General features: G+C 41.7%; 2 protein-coding genes across 3 annotated transcripts; both read right to left on the bottom strand.

The window, feature by feature from the left end:
- Positions 1-96: 96 nt before the first annotated feature.
- Positions 97-9129, bottom strand: slc27a1a (solute carrier family 27 member 1a). Of its 2 annotated transcripts, none has more exons than XM_050068842.1 (13): positions 8692-9129; positions 8247-8444; positions 5859-6253; positions 4822-4989; positions 3403-3472; positions 3218-3309; positions 3019-3128; positions 2702-2911; positions 2493-2619; positions 2244-2381; positions 1938-2102; positions 1264-1410; positions 97-1159 (listed from the first exon to the last, which is right to left on the bottom strand). In XM_050068842.1, exons 2-13 carry the CDS (start codon positions 8429-8431, stop codon positions 1002-1004), a joined length of 1965 nt encoding a protein of 654 aa, XP_049924799.1. In that variant the 5' UTR covers positions 8432-8444; positions 8692-9129; the 3' UTR covers positions 97-1001. The 2 variants fall into 2 exon arrangements, with proteins under 2 accessions (XP_049924799.1, XP_049924801.1); XM_050068844.1 differs by having other exon boundaries at positions 8247-8414.
- A 371-nt stretch (positions 9130-9500) lies between these two features.
- Positions 9501-12119, bottom strand: ptger1c (prostaglandin E receptor 1c (subtype EP1)). Its single transcript, XM_050070325.1, has 2 exons — positions 11232-12119; positions 9501-9731 (listed from the first exon to the last, which is right to left on the bottom strand). Exons 1-2 carry the CDS (start codon positions 12117-12119, stop codon positions 9501-9503), a joined length of 1119 nt encoding a protein of 372 aa, XP_049926282.1.
- Between the last annotated feature and the right edge of the window lie 4465 nt (positions 12120-16584).

The following is a 16584-nucleotide window of genomic DNA, read 5'->3' as shown; positions in this document are numbered from 1 at the left end:
ACATATCGCCATTATTTGTGTAAAGAAAGAAGGGTTGTAACTGGGATATTACAGAACGGCACTGCCATTTTTTAAATGAATGACATGAAACAGAGATGTTTTAAAATATTTAATTTGAGTTAGCTTCAACAAAAATGTAGTCTCGGAGTGGATCTGAAGTTGTAAATAGCTTGAACACCCATATATTACGACACTGATAAAATTTGTACATAAAATGACAGTCACTATGAGTGACTTAGCTTTGCACGACACAAAATCACTTCTGTGATTTCCACAATCTGTTGAGCTCCTTTCCAAGAAAAGCATTTAAAAAAATGAAACACAGATCTGATGTTTCATATAAGGCACATAGAGTAACAGCTTTTGTGTATTTGCAAACCCGTGCCAGTGTTGTTCAGAGGTTGGAATATGACAAGTGAGATTAGTTTTCCATTGCATTAAAACAAAGACTCTATGGTTAGTGTTTGATCTAGTAGCCACATGTATTGCATGTTCAAGTCTCATCTTTCAGCTTCATTCAAACACACATCAGTAACTTCACTGCTTCACTCAAGTATTGCTTAAACCTACACAGAATTATTCTCGCAGCACATTTCATAAATGGGTATATACCCTGTAAGAGCTTGGCCTGTTGCTACCCTTTGCTGTCCTAACATTGTTGTAACATGTATCCTGCTTCAAATGGGGTGTGAGAGATACCCACTCTATGTGCGGTGATGCTCAAAGGCTTTTTGAGGTGTTCATTTAATAATTAAAAACAAGTTATTAAAGGGAATACATGCCCTCACATTATGTCTTGGTGTGTTACTCATACAGTGTTAAAACGTCATCTGTAACAATACTTACTATGTAAGTAGTCCCCTCAACCTGAAAGGTTAAAATCCAGACAGGTGGTGCACCAAGACTTACTGACCTGACACAGCATATGCATACGCCACTGTCTCTCTACAGCATCTCTTAAACTGAGGCACCATGCCTGCCCTGCTACGGCCTCCTCCATCTCATAGAGACATTCTTCCCTCAGCTATAGCATTGTACAGCTCCTCGTCTACAGGCACATAACACGAGGCTCTAGCGTTCAAAAAGTAAATCTGGTCGGTGGTGAGACGTGGGTCATATCCCTCCCTCTGCAGCCTGGTTTTCTGGATTTTAAATGTACCTATGCAGGAATGTGGAGATACAACATTGATTATGATTTGTTGATATGAAATCATCAGTGATGGCTTACATTTTTATGAACACAGGGATGTTAGAGCAGTGTACCTGTGGTATCCACATTTGGGGAGATTCGCAGGAACACGGGGCGCGCATACGAAGGAAGAGCTTGCTGAACTTTCTGCATGAAGCTGTTGCAGTCAAAACTCCCTGTAGCGTCTGCAATGGCAGCCATGCCCGCCTTACCTTCCACACCTGGTATGACACACAGAGAGGCACAAAGACTTGTCAAGTAGTGAGCACAATCAAAAGCAGTTTTATGTGCTTTATCATAGGCAACTGGACTTGCTTGAGTTTCTTGACAATGTTTCACCTCTCATCCAGGAGGCTTCTTCAGTTCTAACGGACTGGTGCAGAGTCACACGCTTTAAACTCTGTGTGGGTGTCATTGAGGTCATATGTGAGCTCTGAGTTTCAGATGTATGTTTGTGAGCTCTGAGTTTCTGACCTCAACGACTCTGTAAGCGTTCACACCCACACAGAGTTTAAAGCCTGTGACTCTGCACCAGTCTGTTAGAACTGAAGCCTTTTGGATGACAGGTGAAACATCTTCAAGAAACTCAAGCAAGTCCAGCTGCCTACAATACAGCACTCAGTATTACCATGATCTGGATGACTGAGAATCTTCACCAACAGTCAAAAGCAATGTGCATTAAAGAGAAGGAATAATTATGAGCATGATGTGATGCTGAAAGCAGTAAGCACACCAAGTTAGCCATCACCTGGCACTGCCACGCCATACACAGCCACATCAGTCTGACCCAGAAGACTGCTGAGTACGCCCTCCACCTCAGTGGTGGAGACATTTTCCCCTCGCCAGCGGAACGTGTCTCCACCGCGGTCACGGAAGTACATGTAGCCCATCTCATCCATCACCAGCACATCACCTAGGTTGGACATATGGGTGAAAAATAATTGCAAACCTTGAGTCAAAGTATGGGAAAACAATCATAGCTGTGTTAAGTGTTGTGATGCACTATATCAGGAATATAAATAAGTATTTTATGAAATAAAAAGGATTTCGCAACCTGATAAATAGGCAGAATCATTTTTCTTGAAGACATTGTGAGCTATCTTCTTCCTGGTAGCATCCTGGTTAGCGTAGCCATCAAAACGCCGCAATGGGTCCTGCTGGTTGATGCGACCCACCAGAAGCCCTGGCTCCCCTGCAAGACATGGAAGAGCCTAAATGGGGGTGCTTTCAGACGATCAACACAGCTAACAATCACATACTGCATCTAAAAAAAAATCATTATTGCAGTATTAGTATAAGTTACCAGGGCGGCATGGCACACAGAGCCCCCGACTGTCACGAACTAGCTCCAAGCTGTCCTCGTCCACCCTCACCAGACGGATGGGGTATACGTTGGGAAGAATGCGACTGTTGAATCCGCAGGCTCCAACCTGGCAGGACAGCGTTAGCTTAACTCTGATCCAATTCACATTTTATCAGTTAAGACACACAAGTAACACAGTGATTTCTGACCTTGCCATCCATGTTGGCAATGCTGCAGTTGCACTCAGTTGCTCCATAGAACTCGCCAATCTGTGCCACGCCAAAACGCTCTGTGAAGGCCTCCCACACGCTGGGGCGCAACCCGTTTCCCACCGCCAGACGAACTTTGTGGCCTTTTTCTGATGGCCGTACTGGCTGAGACAGGAGGTAGCGGCAGATTTCCCCGATATACTGCACCACCTACAGCGGGAGAGCGCGGTTGAGGCTTATTCAAAATTAATGTTTCATGGTTATTGATTTAATTAAAATAGAGCACTTCTCAATATTTTCCAAGCATAAGCTCTTACAGTGCAATTGTACTTAATGCAGTCTTCCCAGAAGCGGCTGGCAGAGAATTTCTTCTTCACTACCACAGTGAGGCCGTGGATCAGACACTGACCGACTCCCATGATATTACCTGACAAGGAGAAAAAGCTAACACTTCGGTTATGCAAACCTAAAGGGGATAACTGTATTCATGAAGAGCTGGAGCCTGCCTTCACATACCTGCTGAATGATAGAGGGGCAGACAGTCATAGATGATGTCAGCAGGGCACATGCGAAAGGCAAAATACCCAAAAGCAGCAATTCTGTAGTAACTGTAGTGGGAACACAGGAGAGATCCTCAGACATCTATCATTAGCTGTGCAGCAACCGTCTGAAGAGTGATGCTTTTTTTGTGAGTAACATACCGACTGTGTACCACAATGGCAGCCTTGGGCAGTCCTGTTGTGCCGGAGGTGTAAATATAAAATAGACGGTCTGCAGAAGAGAATACAATAGAGTGTTACAATTGCACACAGCAAGTTTTAGATCAATACAGGGGTCTTCCCAGCATTTTAGCCACTGCTGGTTTGCTTTCACTGAGTCCAGACAGTGACAGAGCATAAAATATAGGTATTTTTTGAATGCGCCTCATGTTTTCTTGGGCAATACGTACCTCTAGTTTGTAATGTAGGGTAGACATGCCAGTAGATACCAATACCAGTAAAATTCCATGATTCTACATACCCAATTTAATGCCATGGTAAAAAAACACAACAATAAATCCCATGTACTTAAACACTTTTTTATTAAAAATATTTAAATTAACTTTTATAAAAATTGTATTAATAATCCCTGATGATCCACCTCGAATGCAAAGTACTAGTCTAAGTGTGTTCTTGCAAGGAAACATGTATAAGCTACAGTATTTTAACATACTTCTCCCCCATTGTTCTGCATGTGCACATGTAAGCTGTGACAGTTGGTGTCTGTGATAGGCTTTTTGTCCCGCCCCTCCTCCACTATGATTGGACAGCTGGGTAAAAAGTGACGGTGATGATGGCAGCATTTTACCCAAAGTTGAAACGTGGACAGAACAGACGTTCTGCACCTTCTCACACTGCTGGTGTTTGTAACACACTGTAAATACTCAGTGCTCTCATTACAGGGAATAATCCAAATACGCTGCCCTTAGGAAAAAAAGCTTCTCTTTTCAATGAGTCAAGGCGGAGCTGTCACTGCAACTGCACTTGCCGCCGTCTTTCACGTGTGTTACTATTCCGGTCTGGTAGGTGTTCTCCTCCTCCCTTTGACAGTTAATAACAGACTACAACACTCATAGGCGTAAAAGCTGCCCCGTCAGGTCCGGCAAATTTGCATGCCTAATACCAACTGTACTGGAGAAAGACGAGTTCCATCACGTTTTCAGAATTTTTGCATCGACTTGGTACTGAACTATTGGTTCTCATGACGTCCCTTATGCAAGGGTATCTTGGGCTCACACCTTTAATGCTGACTTCTATATTCATTCATCTAAGACAGATTTACAAGTGTTAGGGGATCTAGTTTGTTCAGACAGTACACATCTCACAAGTCATTCATACCTACTCCAGACAGGAAGTACTACTGGGAAACAGTTTAGGCTCAGATACTTGACAGCAGAGTGAGAAAACTTACTGTGGGACACACACTTTGGGTATTCAGAATAGAGCAAATAAACAAAAATAACAAGGGTTATCAGCCAAACACAGTACAAGAAATAGTTTCAAGATAGTATTTAAAAGAAACATAAAGGTTAAGTCTTAGTCAGAGCTACAGTTGAGTTCAGTGGTAAATAAGATACTCACCGTTCATGCCTTTGGGGGGAACACAAGGTAAAGGGGCATGTCGAGGTGAAGAGGCTAAAATTGGGTCCAGGAACTGGGCATTCAGTCGGGCCAGATATTCTGCACTGAGGTCTCCTGTGCAAAACCGTATCATGGACTGGTTGATGGATGAGCTGACCTCCAACATGGCTGAAATTCATGAGAGCAACAAGAGGGAGATGGGAAGAGAAGAGAGGAACAAATCAGATTAGTTTAACCCTCTAGTTTGGAGAAGACTGTACTATAGATTATTTTTTAAATATTGTGAGTGAAATTAAATTTATGCAGCAATGATGAGACTTCACTGAAGGATCCTTTTCGTATAATTTCACTTCTGAAGCCATTATGAAGTCTTGAGAGGGTTTGTGGTTTGATATCTGTTTGACTCTGTGAGTGTAGCCGTGCTGTGAGTTAACAGTCTGAACTCTGAGCTTAAAAGTGTGGTTTGATTCACTCTGTGGGAAGACATGAGTTTACACCTCCTGCAGACTAACATTTGGCAGATTTAAAAAGAATTCAGGCTGAAATGAAGTCATTTTTCTGCTTCTTAACAGTGATGTTGAGAAGTCAGAGTCTGCAGTGAACATGGGTACAAATCCTGGTTGTTTAGTTGTCTCAAATTCAATATAGAGATTTTAAGCTTTTCAAATGATGGTCAGTAAGTGTGTGCTTGTAAATCATCCTTTAAATGTGTCAAAAATTCTGTAAAAGAAATTTCAACACTGGATGCAACCAGTCATCTTGATTCCAAATTGAACACCTGTTATAGCCTAACTGTATTGATTTATTAAAAGAAAAACTAAAAGTAATGACTAAAAATTGACAAAATCCTAATGACTTCGTTGACTAAAACTAGGCTAAAACTATAAAGGATTAAAATGACTAATGTGAATAAAACAACAAAGCATTATCATCTATAGACTAAAACTAAAATGGCTGCCAAAATTAACACTGTTTCAAATAACTTACTGAATGAGAGGTAATATTTTAAAGCATCAGTGCTTATTCAACATTCTTACCATCAGCAAGCTCAGCTCCGAACACAACAGCCCGTGACCCAGACACCCCGATACAGTGCAGCAGGGAATCATGGCGAAGGTTGAAGTTGATGAGCGCAGCTTCCACCCCAACCTTGGCAAAGCCCAGCCAAAGCGCCACCTGCAACGGCCTACTCTCCATGAAGAGGGCCACCACATCCCCTGAGACCCACCCCTGACCTCTTGCCCAGTGGGCCACCGCATTCGACAGCTCGTCAAGCTGGGTGAAGGTCCACGTTTCCCCCGTGGCCTCATAAATCAGTGCTGGTTTATTTGGGTGCCGTTTTACCGTCTGGGCGAAAATGGAAGGAATGTTACTGCCATTGCGCACGTAGCGCCATAAATCCAGCTTCACTCTCAACAGCACGTACAGGCCACTGTCGAGGGTCAGAGGAGAGAGACAAAGAGAAAACAGGTAAGGAAGGATGTAAACCGAAGTGCATGAGCAGGACTACAGGGGGCAAATTTAAAGAAAAAGCTTTGTAAAAGATGCTTCTGTCCACCAGAGCTCACTGAATGGCTTGGTGAATATAAAAATGACATAATAAAATGCTAAGGCTTTTAGAGTCAGCTGATCTCAACCCAGTTTCACACTTACTTAAGATTTAATGTAATGCCAGCCTTACACTAAATGCTTTTCACTTTCACTTTGCAATTTCACTGTTGCAGGAAATTTTTGAACATTGGATTACAATCATGAGAGTTCTACCTCAGTTGGTGTATGCTCCCGTAATGTCAATCTTTTGGTGTAAGGTGTTCATAAAACTCCGTCCGAGCTGTCTTAAGTCAGTCTTTTTCGCATCTCGATGTTTCGACACAATCAAACATGTTAAATATTATTGTAGGTTTTTGGCTCATGTTGATATTGAAGTTCTATGATATGAACATTGCCAATAGGTGTGCTCTATCCAGCACCCTGAGGTCTGAGGTCATCACTCTGGTCGCTCTCACTTTACAATATTTTTCACTTTACCAGTTTATCTTTATAGATTATATATATGCTGAATTGTCAAGAATACTTTCAACATATCATACCGTTTTTAGAGTTATGTGTTTAGCAGACTCGTAAGGAATTGATAATGTCACATTCCTTAAAGGGAGTGTGGCTTAATGTTTTCCACCAGGAGCAGGATGGCAAATAGTCTCAAAGGAGTCTAGTTGTAGTCTTGCAAACAGTGGCCGCCAGTCTTTGCCAAATCTTACAGTGTGACTAAAAACTTACATTGTCTTTAGATGTGAGAGGGTGTCAGTCTTTACTCTTTTAACCCTAAGAAATCCACGGCACTACCGGCAATCTCGGTCGACATCATTGTCCGGGCTATATGGTGTATGATGTATGGTTTTCATAGGTAAACTGACATTACAGGGGTTTCTCAGCAGTTTCAAGAATTAAGTGCTCGCCATCCAGTCGCCAAAAATTTCTTACGGAAATCTTCAAATGTCAAATATATTTGATACTGAGTCACAGCATGGATTTTCTATGATGTTTCTCAATGTCTTAGTGTCTTAATGTGTTATTCTAGGGTGATGTTTGGCTATTTTCATCAACTTTAGAGTTGTCAAAAATGCTTAAATTTAACACTACATCTTAGCAACAAATGGTATCAACCCAAAATGAGATTTATGAGAAACAATTGAGCATGGGAATGGTAATAATACTTTCAGCATAATGTTCTGAGCCCCTGTACACTCTAAACACACTTATATTACATACTGATGACTAGAAAAACTTGACACACAGTGTTGAGCTGCATCTCAAATTAAACTTCAGGTTCTCAGCTTTCAGATGATATATACCACCTATATGTGGCACATCCTGTTGACTTGCTATTATAGTGCAGACGACCTGACATTACTTCAGACAGATGACCTGAAATGGTCAAAATTTGGGTAGGGCCCACTAAACATCAAAGAGACAAAATGGGTCGGCGGTGGGTCTGAAGGTTTAAGTATTTCCTAAGTCTTCTAACGTATAGTGGGCATAAGACAATGTTCTCCACCACCATCTCTGTAAGACCAAATGATTTGATATAAACTTTAATCTTTATATCTATCTAGTGATGTCTGTGTCTCTGAGGCTATGTCTCCAAGTGTTATGTCTAGCTATGAATGTTTTTCTTCTATTTGCTGTATGCAGGTCTCCCCTGCAAAAAGAGATCTTGATCTCATGAGATGATAAAACAGAGGCTATGAGGAAATATCTTGTGGAGGAATGATGTCCGTCTCTCCAAGCCAGTTCCACAGACTTGGCAAGGAGCACAAAAGCTGTTCTGGAGGCTTGTGGTGGCCTGACTCCACTCTAGGACACTTCATGTTGCTTTTTCATTTACATTTATCCCCCATCTGTACATTTGGACACATTTAACTTACTTGAGGTCTCTCTTGGCTGTTCGTGCTGCTATGTAGAAGTATTTCCAGCTCCTTGTGCCCAAATAAACCCCTAGGCCTGCTGCCAGAGTCCAGGACCAGGACACCCCGAAGAGACGCAACAGTCCCACGGACCCCAGAGAGGCTGAGACACTCGCTGCATTGTGCATTCTTGTCATGGAGGACATGGAGAGAGGTAGGCTTTTAGGATTGAACGGACATGAGTTGAAGATTACATGGGTTTCACTCAGGAGGTTGAACACTGGTACACATATACAGACTTTGTTTAATAGCTGAAACTATAATATAAAAGCCCTGAGCTTGGATAAAGTTATGACACATCACAGCTCACATTTAAGCAGTAACGTTACATATAAACAGAAATCATTAAATCGTCGTCAGCTTTGACGGAAACTGCGTCCATTAACGTTATTTGCACATAACTTACCTAGGAGTCAATGGACTGACGCGATGTCACCTTTCACCCGATAACCCCGCCGGTCGGTCGGCACAACTTGCTAAGTGCTGTCGAGGAAACTATCGAGTATTTATGTCTTTCTCCGGATAGTGAGGGCGTCGAAATGACACAGTGTTTTAAGGAAACCAGTAGTTTTACAGAGTTACAACAGTTTTGCCGTTAACTGCTCGTCAGCGCGGTTGTTGTGACCGTTAAGTAAGCTAGTAAACAGTTTACATTCAGACGGTATTTGGAAATATGTAAAACGTACGTGAGCGAGTCCTGTCGGCTGACATCTACGGGGGAGAGTTCATCATTTGTGCCCGGAATGCAAAAGTGGCCCAAAAGTGAATGAGGGCAGTGAAATGCAGCGAGAAAGTGAATCAGGCTATTTTCTGTACTCCATATTGAATAGAGTCATTGCTAAAGAAGCCCCGCCCATCCCGGGTGTGAGCGTTCTCAAGCAGCGCAGCCATTGGTTGAGCTCGGCGCCTGTCAGGGGTTTCTCGATTGTGATTGGGTAATATTAACCCCGCCTAATTGCCCAGCAAACAGTTTTGCAGGTGGATGCTATCCATAGCAGCGCCGGCACAGACTACTAACTAAATGTTGGGAAATGTTGTGAAAGTCTGTTTCCATCCCCTTATTCACACTGCTGCATTGTACACGCTTGGCTTGCTGAGTACGGACCTCGCTAAGTCCTGATGAAAGCAGAGCAAAGTTTAAATTTTTTCACAACACACATTACAAAAATAATTTATTTCAGTCCATAAAAGGAAAAGAGTCCAAGAGCAACATTGTCACTGCACACTGGAGTCCTGCCTGTCTGTACTGGACCTGTTCTCTGCCTCTGAGGGTCTCTGTGTGTAGGAAGCACAGCAAACTCGGAAAAGCACAGCCTTCCTCAGTAAGATGTAAACCCAGGGATCCAAGATCTGATTCCAGGAGGCTATACGCAAGCTCAGAAGAATGAACCCATCTTTCTCATGGATGGAGGTTCGTTGTTTGAACTGCATCACAAAAATGTGGATCTGTAATATAGGAGACACACAGAATTAAGCTACTCATGAGGTGTAGCTATGACTTCACCATCATGGGTGGATTATGAAACAATGGGCCCCTGGGCACAGACATGCAGAGGGCCTCTCCTACAGCAAGACACACAGACTTTATTGTTGATTAGCCTGTTTTTCACATCTCTTTGTAGTCGGTTTGTGTCTCTCTATAGTCATTTTGTGTCTCTTTGTGGTCATGTTGGAATCTTTGTAGTCATTTTGTGTCTCTTTATAGTCATTTTGTGTCTCTTTGTGGTCATGTTGCAATCTTTGTAGTCATTTTGTGTCTCTTTACAGTCATTGTGTCTCTTTACAGTCATTTTGTGTCTCTTTATAGTCATTTTGTGTCTCTTTGTGGTCATTTTGAGTGTCTTTGTAGTTTAGCGTCTCTTAGTGGTCATTTTGTGTCTCTCTGTGGTCATTTTAATTCTCTTTGTAGTCATTTTGTGTCTCTTTGTAGTCATTGTAATTCTCTTTGTAGTTGTTCTGTGTCTCTTTGTAGTCATTTTGTGTCTATTTGCGGTCATTTTGAGTCTCTTTGTAGTTGTTTTGTGTCTCTTTGTAGTCATTTTGTGTCTCTTTGTGGTCATTTTAATTGTCTGTAGTCATTTTAAGTCTCTTTGTAGTTGTTTTGTGTCTCTTAGTGGTCAATTCGTGTCTCTTTGTGGTCACTTTAATTCTCCTTGTGGTCATTTTTGTCTATTTGTGGTCATTTAGAGTCTCTTTGTAGTTGTTTTGTGTCTTTTCCTTGTAGTTTTTTGTCTCTTTGTGGTCATTTTAATTTACTGTAGTCATTTTGTGTCTCTTCGTAGTCATTTTAATTCTCTTTGTAGTTGTTCTGTGTTTTGTGTCTTTTTGTGGTCATTTTGTGTCTCTTTGTAGTTGTTTTGTCTCTTTGTGGTCATTTTGTGTCTCTTTGTGGTCATTTTGAGGATCTTTGTAATTGTTTTGCATCTCTCAGTGGTCATTTTATGTCTCGTAGTTGTCATTTTGTGTGTCTTTGCGGTCATTTTGTGTCTCTTTGTAGTCATTTTATGTGACTTTGTGGCTGTTTATGCTTCTTTGTTGTCACTTTGTGGTTGTTTTGCCCCTTTTTGTAGTTGTTGTGAGTCTCTTTGCAGCTGTTTTGCATCTCTTTGCAGTCGTTTTGTGTCTCTTCGTGGTCTTTTCAAGTCTATTTGTAGTTATTTTGTTTCTCTTAGTGGTCATTGTGTGTCCCTTTGTGGTCATTTTGAGTTTGTAGTTGTTTAAGTGTCTTCGTGGTCATTTGGCACTCTTTCAGTTTGGTATGTCTCTCTTCTAGTGGCATTTTGCAGCTGAAGGCCAAGGGGCCCCCTGATACTCTGGGCTCCTGGGTTCGTGTCCAGTATGCCCGCTCAGTAATCCATCCATGTTAACTATGTGCAATATTATTGAAAATACCCGGTGAAAATAGTTCTAGAAACAAATTCTGCAATCTAAAGGAGTAGTACTCACAAGAAAGGGACCCCAGCATACAGAGGAAACCACAGTGATCACTGCCAGTTGCACCATCATCTCCACATCCAACGAGCAAAACAAAGAGGAAGAAGTTGAAGCTCGACGAGTGCTGCAGCAGGCTGCTGATTTAGTTTTAACATTTTTGGACTTAATTCTGGCCTGCAGCAATGCCAGACAACTCATGATGTTGCAGAGTAGGGAAAGAGCAAGTGCAGCGAGACCCACACATGAGAAGGCCAGAACCAGACTGGTGTCAGCTGCAGACTGTGGATCATGGATAGGCAAGAAACACCATGTCCCAGGATACTGGGTCGTGTAAGTCCCAACAGCAAATAAAGGTAGAACTGCCAGCACAAGTGCAAGAGAGGGCAGAAGTAACACAACTCGCCACACGTGACCCAATGTGATCCTAGCAGCATGGAAAAAGGGCTGTGTGATGGCCACACAGCGCTCCACTGCCATCGCACAACCCAACAGCAAAGGGCATAAGCCAAAAAACACCATACTTGCCCCAAAGATCTGACAGAATGCATTAGTAGGCTTCCCGCCCTGCATTTTATCCCTCTGATTGACGTGCAGATACAAAGCAAAGGCGCCTGGAATCACGTGACCTGCAAGGTCAGCCAAAAGCAAAGCCATAGTTAGTAACAGAAATGGTGCTCTGGATTGGCGGCGGAATCGGACACGGGATTTAGCTAGGATGCCCAGAGCTGTGAGGTTGGAGATGGCGCCAAATGTCATAGTGAAGCAAGACATCCCTAAACCTGAAGATCTGATGGGTGGCCACGTGCTGTTGTTCAGCCAGGGATTTGTTTGTTCAGAGAAGTTGATCTTCAGGTTCTGCTGGGGGATGGATGGCGTAGGAGATGCAAAAACTGAAGCCATGAGTACAGATGATGTCCTCTTCTTCAGTGTCACCTGCAGAGGATTACAGGCAACATGAAAATACTTTTATTAGTTCTTGCAAAACCACTGAGTGATGATTTTAAGCTAATGCTTTTATGTCATCCTGTTCTGCAATCTGAAAAGTGTCTCAAGTAATTCACAGACAACAGGACAACAGAGAAGTCTTAAATGCAAAATTGTGTACTAATGAATGCCATGATACATGCTTCTCTGGGCCACTCAAAGACTGATTACAACAAATAGTCTGCTGATGACACTTGGGACACCTTAATTAGAAGAGCTACTGCTGCGCATACAATAATGAAGAGGAGTGGATGAAACCCTGGAAAGCCTCTTTCCAGTGTCATGTAAACACATGCACATAGAACCGCTTGGTCTGAATACATAGATAGATGCATTCTCACAAGTCAAAACTTACAAAGCATGACAGTTCATAGAAAATACGAAGGAATCATCAGTCTCCAGGAATGGGTTTACTGCAATGTGTCATATCTATAGGATGTTTTAAGAAAGGTGTTTTTGTCTTTATTACAGCTGACAGTCACAGAGGGTGGAAATCAAATCACATTTATTTACATAGCACATGTAATATATCAGAACGCAACACCAAATACTGAACGTCAGTTAAAAAGAACATGAGTTTGAAGGTTCAGTTTGTATGATTTAGGGAGACTTAGTGGCGTCATTGCGTTCATTGTTCATAAGGTTTTAATCCGGGAGCCAAATTATCCACAGAGGTCTCCTCCTCCTCAAAATCCGATGATTAAAACTGGTAAAAAAAACACTTCATGAGACAGTTTCACCTAACTGTATGTTTGGGTTGTCATAGATGGCCTGCTTGCCCAGTACCTTGGAATGTGCTCACCTTTTTTCTCTGGCAACTTAATGTGTGCTCAACTTATCTCTGATTCACAAATTCAGGTTTGTGAAGTGAGCTGAATTGTCTGCAGAGGTCTCCCCCTCTCCAAAACAAACAGACCCGTTAATTTAAACCAGTAAAAATACTAAATAAAGCAGTTTCACTTAACAAATCACTGTTTCTTCTACACTGTTTGGCATGTTGGAGATGGAATGTAAGCCTAGCGCCTGCTTATATGTGCTCATCTTTTTAACCTGATAACGTCAGATCCAGACATTCTGGGGGGCTGAATTATCTGTAGAGGTCTCTTCCTCTCCAAAACAAATAGACCTGGTGATTTCAACCAGTAACAACACTGATTAAAGCAATTTAACATTCAAAAAATTGTGTTTATCTTATCTTATCTAAAAATTGTATTTTTTCAATGCTCTTGTCACAGGGGGGCAACTAACTACAGTGGCTGATGTGAAAATGTGAATGGCCCTATCTAAAGCCAGTTTTTGGTTTGTCCGTTTTGGGCTACTGTAGAAACATGGCGGTGCAACATGGCTATCTCTATGGACAAGGACCCGCTCCCTATGTAGATATAAACGGCTCATTCTAAGGTAACGAAAACACTGTGTTTCTTATTTTTGGGTAATTATACACTAAAGACAACATACCTATTATATTCCATTTATTTGCCAATATGCCCCTCTAAATCCTACTGGACGTTTAAATAAAAAAACACTAAAAAATGAATAAAACATAATATAGTGAAAAATAATAGCAACATATGAATAACAATAAAAATGAAAGTCAGAATAGACGCACACTTGCTAAAAGCCAGGCTGAAAAGGTGTGCTTTATCTTTTTTTAAAGACGTCAACACACTGTCACCCTCAGGTCCTCCAAAAAGTCGTTCCATAGGGGCTAAAAGCAGCTTCCCTGTGGGTCATAGACCAGACCCTGAAAACATCCACCAGAGGAGCTGAGGGATCCAGTGGGTACATTTCTTAAAACCATGTCAGACATGTAGTCCTGAGCGAGACCATTTGGTAAGTAGGTAGCTGGTGCAGCAGTTTTAACAGGTGTATGTTTGTGTAATGCTGGAAAGATGTGTAGAAAAACACATGTCAAAGGCTGCGGGCGGGCCACATTTGAAAACAGCAAATATTGTGAATGCACCTCAGCCACGTGGATGTCCTGAGGAGAGGATTGTCAGAGATTTAACAACACTGCTGCTTGTGGTGTGGAAATGTAGGGAACTTGTGTCATTCCTGCTGAACTCATTCAACCGGTTTGCACAGCAGGCTCTCAGCTTTGACATTGCGTATACCTGTTTCACAAAATGCTCCTCCTTTCAACACTCTTCAGATCTCTCAACCTACTTTGTAATTTATTTTTTGCTCCTACTCCACAACTCCTTGCTTGGCTGGTTCCCTAACTCATTACTCCATTATTAATTTGGTTTTGGCTGAACTGTCATAATGGCATCAGTGTGCCTCGGTTTGTCTGTGTTGGAAGGAGAGAGCTTGGGATACATAATAACTTAGAATTACATCCCTATTTTTTAGGTAATTGCCATTTGAGATGCTTTGAAGCAAAACTAAAGAGAAACTAAACTCACGGATGATATTTAAACCAGAGGCAGANGGGGGGGGGGGGGGGGGGGGGGTTTTCTGAGGCTCCAGTCCTGCATTGTTTCTCTTTTAGGCTTTTGAAATAACTCCAGCTTTGTGCTATTCTGATAATGATATATGTACATTTATCCTACTGTGCTAATCCCCAAAGAAATCTAATATAATTGAGTGTTCTTCTGCTGGTCTGATATTAAATTCAGAGTATTGAAGACCGCATTTACTCGGCATTATTGGGGATCCTTGATTTTAAATTAGAGCAGCTCAGATTAGTATAGGATGTAACATTCATCCTGTGAACACAACTCCCGGATAATAACAAGAATAGGTTTCAAGATTAGTAATGGTGGTTGCACCGACTTCCTACCCTACCTTAATGAAAATAAGTCATCCTCAACATTGGTTGTTGTTTGGTTTCAGAATGACAAATGATGTACAGATTATTTAGGTATTCTGTTATCTCAAATGCCTTGAAAAGAAGTGCATATACCTGTGTCAGGGCAGCATACCCCTGGACCCCCCCTAGGTTTGGTTTAAAACATCTGGCTACAGCAAATTTGGACAACAATAGTCTTGTATCTGTTTTGCTACCTGATATGTGATGTCATTAAACTTTAACCAGCAGCACACGCACCGGAGTGTATTAGCAATGTTCATCCTATTGTTATACATCATCATGCATCAGGCTCTGGGCTTGATATTTGTAACAGGTTAATTGATTTCACTCTCCAGACTCAGCCTTTTCACAGGGGGCACAGCAATAATGTGCACCGACTTTCTTAGCAGGTACGTGGATAGAAATCTTACAAAGGCCCTCCGGTGGCAAAAGCTTCCAGGAGCTGACGTGCCTTCATAAAAGAAAACAAGAAGAAAAACAAAACAGCTAAAATTGAGCTGTTTTTTCGCCATTTGGTGGTAACCAGCAGAGTCCTTTGAATCTTGAAACCTGTCTACTTTGTAAGCAAACCTCTGCATAAACTGTTGAGTTTACAGACCTCTTAAAAAGACCACTCGGAGCTTTAGAGAAACTGAATAAACTCCACAGCTTCGAAGCTGATTTGTTTGATCTTGTCTTTATTTATTCATTCTTTTTTTTTTGCATTTTCTTTCTGTTACCTCTCTCTTACTTCATCAATAATCTGTGGACCTTCATAGAGGGAAGTGTTTTCCCTGAAAGTGTAAAAAAATAACTGCATACATTGGGAGGATGTTATAACCATAGAAAGTTCTCGTTGACCGAGATATAATTTACCACGTAAAGTCTTCAGAAGGATGCTATATCTTTTCTTACTCCGACTCTCTTGTTCAATTTTTTACTTCTTCCAACAGAACCAAACATTCCTCAAAGACTCAGGTATAATAAAGGAACGCCTGTCCTCGGGGCAGTGCTCCTTCTACATTATCCATGTCTTAAACGCCTTTATCAAGATGCCTGAATCTCTCCTTAACTCCTCACAGCTCTCATTTATAATGAAAGTGGATTAAATAGATGTAATGAAGGAGGAATCCTAGCTTTCCAACAGATTCACCTTCCTGAGAAATATGTTATCTATAAAATATATTTCCAGAAAATGGTTATGAATAATAAATGAAACTTACCTTCAGATGACTGGATGAACACTGGATTATTGAGGATGACTTGGAGTAAATGAGAGAGGACAAATGTGTCTTTCCTGTCCGCAGAGCTGCCTGATTTGCCACATTCAATAATCACTATTGTTCACAAACATTTGCTCTTGTTCACCTTCCTGACTTTTCCCCTGCCTCACTGATTCTTTTTCTCCCTGGTCCGGCTGTCTCTCCCTCCAGAGGCTTGACAGCTATTTTATCTCGACATGCCGGATCTGCATTTTCCATCCTCCACACCCCCCCCTGGATGTGGTCCTTCCATCTATTCATCTTCTCTACTGATCCTCTGAACCAGAGGGGATCTCAGTCATCACTTTCATTTTGTAGTATTGATCCA

The sequence above is a fragment of the Epinephelus moara genome, chromosome 18 (genome assembly GCF_006386435.1).
Source record: "Epinephelus moara isolate mb chromosome 18, YSFRI_EMoa_1.0, whole genome shotgun sequence".
Taxonomy (NCBI): domain Eukaryota; kingdom Metazoa; phylum Chordata; class Actinopteri; order Perciformes; family Serranidae; genus Epinephelus; species Epinephelus moara.
The sequence above is the reverse complement of the archived record's forward strand: the minus strand, read 5'-3'. Positions and strand labels throughout refer to the sequence as shown.